At 43.4% G+C, this 14,039-nt stretch overlaps 1 protein-coding gene across 20 annotated transcripts in view; it reads left to right on the top strand.

The window, feature by feature from the left end:
• Window positions 1-6,051, top strand: part of ZMYND11 (zinc finger MYND-type containing 11) — a 119,325-nt gene extending 113,274 nt beyond the window's left edge. For 8 of the 20 annotated variants that reach the window (XM_033209652.1, XM_033209664.1, XM_033209647.1 and 5 more), the window contains 2 exons: window positions 7-192; window positions 3,768-6,051. In XM_033209652.1, the coding sequence (XP_033065543.1) occupies window positions 7-192; window positions 3,768-3,890 (309 nt within the window). In that variant the 3' untranslated portion in view covers window positions 3,891-6,051. The remainder of the gene's footprint in view (window positions 1-6; window positions 193-3,767) is intronic. The other 12 variants (XM_033209650.1, XM_033209662.1, XM_033209653.1 and 9 more) reach the window with 2 other exon arrangements.
• The last annotated feature ends 7,988 nt before the right edge of the window (window positions 6,052-14,039 follow it).

Here is a 14,039-nt window from a genome sequence, read left to right on the forward strand (position 1 = left end):
TTCCAGCTGCGTTCTGAAATGGAAGAAGAAAAGAGACAAGCTGTAAATAAAGCTGTGGCCAACATGCAGGGTGAGATGGACAGAAAATGTAAGCAAGTAAAGGAAAAGTGTAAGGAGGAATTCGTAGAAGAAATCAAGAAGCTGGCAACACAGCACAAGCAACTGATTTCTCAGACCAAGAAGAAGCAGTGGGTAAATGCCAGTCTATTTTAGACTGTTATTTGTGAAAACGTACCACAGGTATGATGCCAGTTAATTCAGAAGGTAGCTGTGGCACATGCAGAAGATGTTTCTGAAATAAGATCAAATGTGAAATGGTCAGCTTTAGTTTTTAAAATTTTATTAACAGTCCTATGATCTCTCAACCCCAGATCCCATATTACTGTGTACTGCTCAGGATTATTTTGTTAAATTGAGATTATAATACCTTAGTACATATTTATTACAATTAACTTATATAATTTCTCCATCTATGCAAATATTTTATTTGGGCAAATTGGCTGGCCCTAACTTTTACCTGGTGATTTCAGATAGGTAACATCCAAATGGTGAAATTATAAATGTAATTATCACAATAAATTAAAGAGTTTCAGATTTCCCTGCACTTAACATTTATACATTAGATTTTGTTAAAGAAATCAATTACTTTTACTTTACAGTAGTGACATTTCATTGGTCTCTAACTACCCTCCCTTATACCTGACCAGCTAGTGTCATTTGTCGTCATGTCCGGCTCGCGAGTCTCATCCTCCCCACCAAAGCGGGAGCAGATTCTGAGTACACAGTATCCAGGTGCTCATCTTACAGCCGCCACAGTGCTCAGTGAATTAGGGAAAAGTCTTGCTCCCGAAAGCTCATAACTTGGTTTCAGTTGACTATATAAAGTTCTGTGATAAACTTTAATTCTTCATTTTATCCAGCCTATATTATATAAATACACATAAACTCTTCATGAAAGAAATATTTTTAAATCTGTGACAAAGATTTGGCAAGAAGGAAAAGAGAAACTTAACATATAATTTAGAAGAATACATGAAGATAACTTGGTAGGAAGAGGTGGTGAATAACAAAATAAATACTGTTAACAAAAGACCAGGCGATCTGTGGAGGGAAAAAGAGAGCTTTATTTTCTGTTAAAAAAAAAAACAGCCTGCACATTGGATGGCATAGCCTTCAGTACAAGTGAAAGTGTTCTCTCCAAAGAAGAAAATTTCCATATTCTTTAAGAAATTTCATTGGTGCTAGTAAGGTTTTGAGGAGCTGACAAGCTCTGATTGGTGAGGGATGGCAGTCGGCAAAACTAGTCTGAGAGTTGCAGCCAACATTTTGTGTTCCAAGTGCTTTTCCCCCCAGCTTCTCAACTCAGTTTTAGTTGGGTATGACAAGAATGACTGAATTTGTGTGATCAACTCTCACAATATCATTAGATAGGAATGAAGGTAGCTCAAGATAACAGAAGCACAACACCCAAAGACGCTCATGCCTGTAGTCCCAGTGCTTTGGGAGGCCAAGGCAGAAGGAGTGCTTGAGCCCAGGAGTTCAAGGTTGCAGAGAGCTGTGATCGCACCACTGCACTCCAGCCTAGGCGATGGAACAAGACCCTGTCTCTTAAAAAATGTTTGAGTAGAAATCTCTTAAGTTTCCTTAAGTTTCCTAATAAAGAATCAAGAAAATGGGAAGAAGAGGCTATAATTATAAAACTGTCTTTTATACCACTTTACCATTTGTGAAATAGCTGAAGATGGATATTTTTGTACTCTTCTTTAAGATGAGGAATTTGAGACTTATTAAAAACCCAGTTGGAGCCGGGCGCGGTGGCTCACGCCTGTAATCCCAGCACTTTGGGAGGCCGAGGCGGGCGGATCACAAGGTCAGGAGATCGAGACCATGGTGAAACCCCGTCTCTACTAAAAAAAATACAAAAATTAGCCGGGCGCGGTTGCGGGCGCCTGTAGTCCCAGCTACTCAGGAGGCTGAGGCAGGAGAATGGCGTGAACCCGGGAGGCGGAGCTTGCAGTGAGCCGAGATCCGGCCACAGCACTCCAGCCTGGGCGGCAGAGCGAGACTCCGCCTCAAAAAAAAAAAAAAAAAAAAAAAAAAAACCCAGTTGGCAGAGCTGAGCTTTGTGTGCGCATCACATTGGGTCTAGTAGACTAGTAAAAGGGTTAGAATTCTTTCTTCTTGGCCGGGCTCGGTGCTCACGTCTGTAATCCCAGCACTTGGGGAGGCCGAGGTGGGCAGATCACTTGAGACCATGAAACTCCATCTCTGCAAAAAATACAAAAATTAGCCGGGTGTGGTGGCACGTGCCTGAAACCCCAGCTACTTGGGAGGCTCAGGCAGGAGAATCTCTTGAACCCAGGAGGTAGAGATTGAAATGAGCTGAGATTGTGCCACTGCACTCCAGCCTGGGCAACAGAGCGAGACTCTGTCTCAAAGAAAAAAAGAATTCTTTTTTCCCAATTACATCTTTCATTGTTGTAAGACATAGAATAGCATTACAGGAAAGCATGTAGGCATGCCAGATGCCGGATAATGGATGTCACGAGAAACACAGAAAGATGCATCTATTAAGTATATCCATAGAAAGGGGGAAATTGAAAACGGATGAATACACAAAGAGTAGGTCCTTGGGGGAAGGGATGGTGGTGCTGTGTAAAGTCTTAAAGATGAGGAAACTAAGAAGTTAAATAGCTCAATCTGAAGCCGTGTGACCAGTGGGTGGCACAGACCGCAGATGTCAATCCCGACACGCCTCACTCAAGCTGTTTCCAAAATTCACTCTGCACCTTTCTAATGGGGATTTTACTGAAGGCGCAGGTGCTGAAATAATTGATAATAATGCATACGATACACAAGCAGGAAGAAAATTGGAATTTTTAGCATCAAATGTAGGCTGTTCTCCCTCCAGGGCTCTCACCAGCCATCAAATCTGCATGTGTCTATCTACAGAACTTTCACATTTATACTGATCTGTTGTCAAGTGTTTACATTCAAAACAGTCTCTCGTCTTCCTTGCCTCACTGTGGGTGTCTGTTCATGATACTACCATTAGTTCACCAAGCCAGCTTGGAACTTTAGCTTTACTTTTTTCACTCTTCTCTTCTCCCATGACCGGAGTTCAACCACGGTACTATGGACCCTTGCACTAGAACATTCTTCGGGGGAGGTGTACATTGTGGGACGTTTAACAGCATCCCAGGCCTCTGTCCGCCAGTAGTACCTTCTGCCCCAAAGTTGTGACAGTCAAAAATATCTCCAGATGTTGCCAAATAAGATGAAGACTGAGACTTGGCCACTAGATTTGAGGTTGTAGGTGACCTTGCTAACAGCATATTAGTGGCATGGGATGAGTAAAGACTGCAGCGTATGTTAACAATGATGGGGAGAGAAGAGAAGAATTTGAAATAGGGAATTTAGGCAAGTCATTCAAGGAGCTTGTGGAGAGCAGAGAAGTGGTAGCTGCAAAGGGATGTGAAGTCAAGGGCATTTTAAGAAAAGAAACGGGAATGACCCGCATAGAGATGGAAAACACAGGGGCGTCAGGTAGCACCTGGCGGCAGCTTGAGTTTGCTGACAGCCAGGCATGAGCTACAGTCACCCCCAGCACTCCCTCTCCATCTGCTGTGCATAAGACGTATTCAGATTCCACAAAAGGTTGAGCCAGAAAGATCTGTTAAAAGCAGCACCTCAAGAGTCTGCCGTTGTAACCCATCTCTCAGACATCCACCCCCAAGTCTAAAGACTGCCCGATTTCTTCCCCGCAGTGCTACAACTGTGAGGAGGAGGCCATGTACCACTGCTGCTGGAACACGTCCTACTGCTCTATCAAGTGCCAGCAGGAGCACTGGCACGCGGAGCACAAGCGCACCTGCCGCCGGAAAAGATGAAGCTGGCCCTTCCCGGAGTCACCCCGACGATCACTCTTTTCAGACACAGCGGTTTTTGTTTCCAAGAAGCCAAAATTGTTTAGAATTTGCTTCCCATTTTGCACCAGCCTTTAAACACTTTTCGTGAAGAAATTTTGCACAGTAGTTTAAATCTTTTGTTAATGCTCCTCCGAAGTTTTTCAGGGGGTAAAAGTAACATCAGTGGAGGGTATTATTTTAAATAAATTTTAATTGAGAATTTGTTGCATTTTCAGCAAATTTTAAAACATTTTTAGGTTTTACAGAGATTTTAACCTTTAAACAACAGATCTTTAAAAAACAGGTGAATACAAGTGAGTTTAACAAAGAAACATTTAGAATAGATCTGAATGTAAGAACTACAGAACTGTTTCAGAAATAAAACATACTACCTTGATGTGACATTTTTTTCTTAACCTTATTGAGCTGGTTTTGTTCAGCTTAATTTACTGTTCAAAGGCATTATCTGTTGGTCACACCAGTGGGTATATGATTGAATTTAGGGAACAGGGTTGACACAGCAGGGCTAGTCCTGCGTATTTTTTCTTAAATATTTCCCAATTGTGTTTTTCATTATTTCTTTTCAATATATAACTTTTATAACAAATTATTAGCTTTGATCTTGTAGTTTAAAATTGCAGGGAACTGGGGTAATCTTTTACTGAGCTGGATCTTAGAGAAAATGAATATTTAAATTTTAAAGTTTGCACATTTCATCTTTGTCCTAACATGAGTGCTTGTAACAAAATAAACAACAAAAACGAAGAGCCAAAAACTACCTTTATCCATATGTGAAATTACAGATGAGGCATACAAATTTATTTAATGCTTCCCTTCCCTTCCCACATATCATCTCACTGCCTATTATCTGGTGTCACCTCATGTATTGTAAGTTAATACTAAAAGAAGAGAAAGCACTTAAGTTTCACAGAAGCCGTTATGTTTGTAGTAATGGGTCATTGCCTAATGAACTCCATCACTGTACACAGAATGAAGAATAATGCATGTTAATTTTCTTGTATTAAAGATGCCGTGATTTGTAAAAAGTCTGTATTTTGCGGAATGTCTGGATTAAGAAGCATTACCAATAGGAATGGATCGATAGTTGAATGATTTTTTATACATAGATATATAAAATACAGCCAGGAAAACTTAAATTACTTTTCTTTTAAAATAATCTCACAATTTATGTGTTTTTTTTTTAAGACTGATCTTAGAACAAGTCAAATTCCCATTTATCATTTAGTTATTTTTTGAGGTTAGAGAAATAATTTGTAAATATTTATTTAGACCTTTGATATTTATTAAAGCAATTACTCACAATGGAAGTGAAAGAATCAGGAGAAAAGCCTTTTAAAAAGTTTTCTCCAGGTTTGTCAGGGTCACTCTAAAGATAAAAATGTAACTAAGTCTTCTGTGAAATGTCCATCTAATCTTGATGCTGTTGCAGATGGTGGTGACACAAGTTAATTGACAAACTACTGCCAAATGGTGCACAATATTTTGTAAAAAGTACCCAGTAGCCCCATTTCATACAATGTTCCTAAATTACGCAGTAACTTGGCGTCATCGCTCCCTCCTTGTTGCTGCGTAGAGTTGCCACAGCGTGTGGCGCTGATGGACGTGTCAGAACCGAGAACACTTAACCTTCTTTGATTGTTTTTCAAGTTTTAAGACTTCGATCCACCCCTATGAGAGCAAGTAATTGTGGAAATATTTTTGGTGTAAAATCATTCCAGAGTATGTAATATTTAACTGATAGCTGCATGAAAGTGAGATTCGTGTTACTTTGGCTTTTTTGTCTCTGTTGACACGGTTGCACATTTCCAAGTTACTACAGCGTGAAAACTGTGTGTTTAAAAAAAAAAAAAAACAAAATTAAAAAAAGAGATTGTGGCCTGGTTTTGTAAAAGTTTTAGGTAAAATTACAATTGATTGTTTTAGGAATCATTATTAAAAATTTTCTGCAAATCATAAAGCTATATCGAGGTGTTGAGCTTAGCCACTATGCACATTGTAATTACTCATTGTGGCTGTCCAGTTCTATGATGCATTCTGGCATTTTGTAAGCTGCTCTGACTAGCAATATATAGATTCATTTAATGTGTTAACATTGGTTAATAAATGTATTTAAAAAAAAAAACTAGCTTTAGAAATTTATTTAGTCTAGCCCCTATATCCAACCAAATACTACTGTCGCTAAATGTTGGTCATATGCTGCGGCTCACTCTTTGGTGACTATTTAACTTTATATAAAATCAGTGTGTGAAACATCATTCATTCACCCAAACATATAAATTGAATTTACTTTCACCAGATCTCAAAAAGACCATACATGATATAAAAAGGAGAGGATGATGATTGTATCAGCTGCATATCAATTATTGCAAATCAGCCTGAAAAACAGACAACTCAGAATGGAGCAGATTCTTAATTGGAAGCCAGCTGAGGCTGACCTTTTGCTGTTTTCATCTCCTTGTTGGTATGGTGGTTGCAGGTAGTTAACCAGCCCCAGTTCTTAGTGCCAACATTAACCCAGCCTTAGTCGGTACTCTGGTTTTCATCATTCATGCCCTGTAGATGCATCACAACTGAGATCAGATGGTTTAGGTCTGAATATTAAAGTCCCAGTTACTGTAGGATTGTAAAGTTTCCAACAGTAGTAGTAGTATTCTATTCAAGCTCATTTCGTCTTTGTTCTTCTAGATACATTTTGCTAAGCAACAGGCTTACTGGTCCTCACTTAAAAATAAGGTGTCGGCCGGGCACAGTGGCTCATGCCTGTAATCCCAGCACTTTGGAAGGCCAAGGTGGGCAGATCACCTGAGGTCAGGAGTTTGAGAACAGCCTGGCCAACATGGTGAAACCCTCTCTCTACAAAAATACAAAAAAAAAATTAGCCAGGCATGATGACAGGTGCCTGCAATCCCAGGTACTCGGGAGGCTGAGGTGGGAGAATCGCTTGAACCCGGGAGGCTGAGGTGGGAGAATCGCTTGAACCCAGGAGGCAGAGGTTGCAGTGAGCCGAGATCGCCCCACTGCACTCCAGCCTGGCGACACAGCGATGTGTGTGGGATGTGGGGAAACAGCAATGAGCACAGCAGAGCAGACCTCTCTGGTCTCTTGAAAGCTTATACTCTAGTGAGCAAGGTGCCATGAAGACAGATGCAGGACTGCAGGATACAGAGGAAGCATAAAATCTCAGGAGGGGAGAGAACTAGTGGGCTGAACCTTTCAGGGTGAGCAGGGGTTAGCTGGAGATGAAACAGGACAGAGGCACCATATCGATTTTGGATGATTTGTTTTCCACCTTCATATTTTTACAATGAACATTAATACTTTTGAAAGTGGGGGGAAGTTAGAAAAAGGCTTGCTAGAGAGGTGTGTAGGAAGACTTATAGGAGCGTAATGGGAGATGTGGCGTGGTTACACACAGCGACGGGGGCAGAAGGAAGGAGGGCACTGGCTTTAGAGGACGAGCAGGGACAACAGCACAGCGAGGGCAGCAGGCCAAGACGTGAAGATGAGAGAAGACAATCCAAGAAACACGGCAAAAGGGGGAACGAAACAGACGGAGGGAAATCCTGTTTGGGACAACACGAGGGACCTATTTCTTTTTTTTTTTTTTTGAGACAGAGTCTGGCTCTGTCGCCCAGGCTGGAGTGCAGTGGCCGGATCTCAGCTCACTGCAAGCTCCGCCTCCCGGGTTTACGCCATTCTCCTGCCTCAGCCTCCTGAGTAGCTGGGACTACAGGCGCCTGCCACCTCGCCCGGCTAGTTTTTTTTTGTATTTTTAGTAGAGACGGGGTTTCACTATGTTAGCCAGGATGGTCTCGATCTCCTGACCTCGTGATCCGCCCGTCTCGGCCTCCCAAAGTGCTGGGATTACAGGCTTGAGCCACCGCGGACCTATTTCTTTTTTGAGACGGAGTCTCGCTGTCTCCCAGGCTGATTAGCAGTGGCGCGATCTCGGCTCACTGCAAGCTCCGCCTTCCAGAAGAGAAACCTATTTTTATCTAACCAGGAGCCCCTGGAGAGAGAAGGTGCAAGTATTCTCCAACGTTGGAATTTTTAAAAATTATCTTAGTTTAAAAATTGATACAAAAGTCAAAGGTTGGAAAAGTTACAAAGTGAAAATGTTTCGGCCGATTTAGTTCTCTTGTTCAGAGGCCATCACGGACCCCGCCAGTTTCCTACGCATCCTCCCAAAGACAGACACACACACGCTAGTGCTATCCTAGCACTGAGAACAGTCAAAGTCCGTTATCTGTAAACGTGAATTTAGACACATATGCATATACATACACGTGTGTGTATATGTGTCTGTATGTATGTCAAAGTGCACTCAAAGTTTCATTAAAGTATAACCAGAAAGTATAATACATTGTCAAGGATGAGCATGGTGGCTCACACTTCTACTCACAGCACTTTGAGAGGCCAGGGCAGGAGGATCACTTGAGGTCAGGAGTTTGAGACCAGCTTTGGCGACACAGTGAGACCCCACCTCTACCAAAACAAAATTTTTTTAAACATTATAAAAAGTGCCAATCCACTGTCTTCTATCTCACTTTAGAGAGGATCATAAACATTAGGAAAGACTAAGCTCTGAATTTTTAGACTCTTTCAATAATTCTAGCAACTGAACACCTGCGAACGGGAGGGTGAAGAGAGGTGGGACTGAGGACCACGCATTTTAGGATTTGTCTCCAGTGAAGATGCTGTTATTTGTATTCAGTTTCTTACTGCTCTTGATCCTTAGGCCAAAGAGAGCTCAGAACAAAGGAGCTGAAAACAATCAGTTCTCGCCAGAATGTAAGCCTCCCCGAGGGTAGGCTCTTATCTGTAAATGTGAGTTTATACACAGATGTACACATTTATACACATAGGTACTCTTTTCATAAATCATTTCCAAACATTTTTACTCCGATTTCACTAGTGTTTCTGGGAAGCCTTCGGAGTCCCAGCAACACACTTCCACTTCCACATGCCCTCCCAAAGATGCCAGTGGGAAGGAGCCCAGCTCAGACTGCAGCCCCTGAGTCCTATGCTCTGGCCTGGAGACCCAGTTCCAGTTCTCAAGCCCAACCCTGTGGCCGTGAGGGAGGGGCATCCTCCTTCACACCTGTCTTGTTGAGAGGTGTCCTCACCCCCAGCCTCTAGCAGAGACAGCATAAACCTGCCTGACCAACAGTCCCAGGCACAATGTCTCAATTAAACCCTGAAGATGTTTCTGCTTCACCAACAATTTAAAAACTCTCCAAGATTACTAAAATCACATGAACCTGAAAAGCCCTGGGGCTTATTTGCTTAATTTACAAGTACTCATTTATTTATAAGCCAGTTTGGTACCATGAACAATAGACAGACAGACATGTACACGTGCATATACAAAAACACAGACATAAAGAAAGATCTTATAGCTTTAGTTTTAAAATGTTAGCCATGAGTCAGGTGAAAATCACTAGTATCAAAGAACAGTTGGTTTTAAACTGTGTCTCTGTGAATGGAACAGGCTGAGATTTATCTGTCCCACAGGGCCCAAGCCATCATGGAGTTCTAGAGAAAACGGGGTAGCAAATTTATTTCCCAAAGCACACACAGAGAATTTAAGCCTTGCTAAGGAGGAGCTGACGTGTGGTAGTCAGAGGAAAATTAAAAAGGGATGCCAAGGTAACTTACCATAGGATTTTATGGGGAGGCCAATTTCATTTAGATAGGTAGCTTTCAGTTTAGTCTGTTTTCCAACTGGACCAATGGACTCAGGGCAGAGCCCATTAAGAAACAGGGCCAAGGCCAGGCACGGGGGCTCACACCTGTAACCCCAGCACTTTGGGAGGCCAGGGTGGGTGGATCACGAGGTCAGGAGTTTGAGACCACCCTGGCTAACATGGCGAAACCCCGTCTCTACTAAAAATACAGAAACAAAATTAGCCGGGCGAGGTGGCGGGCGCCTGTAGTCCCAGCTACTTGGGAGGCTGAGGCGGGAGAATGGCGTGAACCCGGGAAGCGGAGCTTGCAGTGAGCTGAGATCTTGCCACTGCACTCCAGCCTGGGCAACAGAGTGAGACTCCATCTCAAAAAAAAAAAAAAAAGAAAAAAGAAAAGTAAGAAACGGCCACAAAACTGTGAAAACCAGGCAGTTAGAAGGCATAGCAGTTTAAAAATCAAGGATTTTACTTTTTTTTTTTTTTTTGAGACAGAGTCTTGCTCTGTCATCTAGGCTGGAGTGCAGTGGTGTGATCTCAGCTCACTGCAGCCTCCACCTCCCGGGTTCAAGCGATTTTTCTGTCTCAGCCTCCCAAGTAGCTGGGACTATAGGCGACTGCAACCATGCCTGGCTAGTTTTTGTATTTTTTGTAGAGACGGGGTTTCACCATGTTGGCTAGGCTGGTCTCGAACTCCTGACCTTGTGATCTGCCCACCTCAGCCTCCCAAAGTGCTGGAATGACAGGTGGGAGCCATTGCGCCCAGCCAGGATTTTACTTTTCTACTGAATCCCAGATCCCCTCCAAAAGGGGACTGTCATGGGACTGGGCCATACAACACCTCCACAGTACACTTCATCACAAAGACATTTCTCTACGTGTTTAAACTGCACCTTTTTAATCTAAACATGGAAAGAAATGAGTAGCTCCCTGTAGTAATAACCATTTACTGTAAAGAACTGCCTTCAGACACCCCCAAAACTGCAGCTCTCACCAGTGACGCCGGACATCGCACACACCGAGGTTAAGTCCTGTCCCACAGTACAGTGTCATCTCCAGTGCCCCAAAGCCAGGAGATCAATCCGGTCACGCAGCACATAATGTGGTTTCAGACCTGAGAGGACCCTGCCCGTGACTCTCTAGACTGCACAGGAAGACAGAAGACCCCGAAAAGCAGTGAGTGGTGCCTTTTCCTGCGTTCATTAAGGTGTCTGAGTCATGAGATGTCCCCTCCAGATCCTTTCACGTGGAACCAAAGACAACAAAGAGTAAGGGGGAGCAGGAAGAACAGGGAGAGCCGTTCTTGAGAAAGGAAGTGAACACAGAGGAACCAAACACATAATTTTTTTTAAAACGGGTTTCCATTTACTGAAAAAAAATTTCCACAAGACCCAATGAGCGATAGCAGAAAGGCCCTAAACACACCCACATAGAGCTTGAATATCAGTTTTAATTAAGCTGACCATAGAGCTTAAAAAAAAAAAATATTGCCCGGGCGCAGTGGATCATGCCTATAATCCCAGCACTTTGGGAGGCTGAGGCGGCGGATCATGAGGTCAAGAGATCAAGACCATCCTAGTCAACATGGTGAAACCCTATCTCTACTAAAAATACAAAAATTAGCTGGGCGTGGTGGCACGCACCTGTAATCCCAGCTACTTAGGAGGCTGAAGCAGGAGATTCGCTTGAACCCAGGAGGTGGAGGTTGCAGTGAGCTGAGATCGCACCACTGCACTGCACTCCAGCACTGGCAACAGAGTGGGACTCTGTCTCAAAAAAAAAAGAAAAGAAAACTCAAACCTCTTTATCCGATTTTAGCCAGGACAAACAGATGGTATTTCTGTGTTTTGAATCATTTTTACCAAAGGTACCTTCCTGAGTGGCAAAGCAGTATCCCACAAAGTTGGAAGTTATCACAAATACCAAACCAAAAGGGACTGGCTCCCTGACAAGGAAGGGAGCCGGCTGTGGCAGTGAAAGCACGAACCCTAGTCATTAGGCCACAGGCTGGACATGCTTTTGTTTTTTCCCTTTTTTCCTTTCTGTGTGTCAATCTTGCAGGGGATCCAAAGCAGGTAGTTTGAACATTTAAAGGGTTTAAAATTGTTTTTTATCTGATTTCAGCTGGAACCCTGCTTAGCTGATTCCCTGGATGTCAGCACTTCATCAGAGTCAGCCATTAGAGTCCTAATGTAGAAAAGATTTGTTGGATCTGCATTTTAAAGATCTCAGTAATTTTATTTTTGTCCACTCTCCTCTTTTAGACTATTAGTCTTCTAGTTATTTACTGCCCTAAGCAATTGTCAGCTAGGCAACCAAGGTGTGTTTTGGAGACCCATCTTGCCCGCTGGGTGGTCTGTCTGATTGAGCAGAGAATAGGTGAAGAATACTGGGCAGCCCCCAGAACCAGAGGCTTCAGAGTGACTCTGGGGCTGCCACAGTAGGAGTCTCAGGGAGGAGGTCAGAGACCTGGGAGTTTCCTCAGGTGGTCGTGACAGACATGTCTTTGGTCACCTCCTGAATGGAGGTGATTTTCTCAGAATTTATTTTAGAAGTTTTTTAGGTGCGACTGGAAGTCTTCCATTTAATTTGTTTCTAAAACTGGCTTTTTCCAATTGTGTATACAAATAAACGATTTTAGGTATTTCAAAAGACCTCCATTTTTGGTCATTGCTGTCTAGGATCACCCTGGGTTAGGCGGATTCCCTTTCCTAGATATCTATAACGTATGTAAAACCTGCTGGTATTTAATAGGAGTTTGCCACAGATGAAACATCAGGTCCAAATTTCAAAAACAGAAAAACAGCTGCAATTTTTAAAAGCATACTATGTATAAAGAGATCACAAATGCCTAACTGCAAATCTGTTGATCTGAACCTCTGCTGTGAGACGGGGGCAGAACAACTTGGACCCAAACCCCTTGTCCTGAGACAGAAGTGGGAAATATTTCTCTATGGAGCTCTGTACCTGAATCTCCTACACAAAGACAGAGAGCAAAGCCCTTGCTCTTAAAAGAAAAGAGAGTTTGAAAAACAGCCCAAATAAGTCAGGACTTTCAACCAAAGAGAGGTGTTACCAAATGCTAGGGGTTTGAGCTAGGTCTTGCTGCTTTCTGCACAGAAAGCCAGTCACTGAGACAAGTACGGCCAGGGAAGAAGGCTTTAATCGGGTGCTGCCGCTGAGGAGACGGGAGATCAGTCTCAAATCCATCTCCCTGACCCACTACAATTAGGAGTCTACAGAGCAGGGAAGAAATGTAACTACGTGCAGGAAAACGGGAACTAGGGAGGGATGAGGAAGAGGAGTCAGTCGACGGGCAGCAGGTGAGCGGTCTGGCCTCTCATTGTCCAGATGTGGTGACTGATGAGTTTGAGCTCCTCGACACCATCTGGTAGGCCTGATAGTTGGTGTCCTGAGAAAGAAACTCAGGTAAGACAAATGTAAGGTTCTCAAGTTTTAAGACTGGGAAGGTCAATTTCTATGTTTATCCTAAAGCGACCACGAATGTCAGTTTTATAGGGCAATTGGCCTAGTTTGAGTGGGAGGCCCAGTTTCAGGAGAACTCACCCAAAACACCTGGTGGGACTTCTGAAGACAGAGTTCGTGCTGGCACCAAGTGCTGCTTTCAGAGAGAAGCACCATGTGGTCAGGGGCCGACACTCTAAATCCTGCAGACGATACCAGATAGTCAAACTAAAAGGAAGAATCTGAGGCAAAGTTAATATAAGCAGGGAGTTGATTTGGGCCAAGCTTGAGGATTGTAGCTGGGAGCATAGATTCAAGTTGCCCTGGGTATATGCTCTGATAATATATGCTCTGAGAAGCAGCAGTTACAGGTGGGTTTTATTTTGTTGTTGCTGTTGTTGTTGTTGTTTGAAATGGAGTCTCGCTCTGTCACCTGGGCTAGAATGCAGTGGTGCAGTCTCGGCTCACAGAACCTCCACTTCCTGGGTTCATGCAATTCTCCTGCCTCAGCCTCTCAAGTAACTGGGATTACAGGCGCACGCCAGTATGCCTGGCTAACGTTCCAGAGTTTCACCATGTTGGCCAAGCTGGCTTTGAACTCCTGACCTCAGGTGATCTGCCCAATTCGGCCTCCCAAAATGCTGGGATTACAGGTGTGAGCCACTGCGCCCAGTCACAAGTGGGTTTTTAAAGGCAAAAGAGGAGGACAGGGAGCTGGCTGACAGCAAGTTGGCTGTCAGGACTTCCTGTTGGTCTATAGAAACAACAGTGCTGAGTGATTGGCTGTACATTGTTAAGCTATAGGATGCCAGTTACAGCATCTGGTGTGGCATCACTAGGTTGACTCATGACTGTAGGGTACAGGGCATGGGGTACGGTGTCTGATGTGGCGTCACTAGGTTGATTCACAGTTACTTGCAGCAGCAGCAAGCAGTTTCAAGAGATGCAGGCATAAGGTCAA

This window comes from Trachypithecus francoisi, unplaced genomic scaffold, assembly GCF_009764315.1.
Source record: "Trachypithecus francoisi isolate TF-2019V2 unplaced genomic scaffold, Tfra_2.0 Lachesis_group9, whole genome shotgun sequence".
Classification (NCBI taxonomy): Eukaryota; Metazoa; Chordata; class Mammalia; order Primates; family Cercopithecidae; genus Trachypithecus; species Trachypithecus francoisi.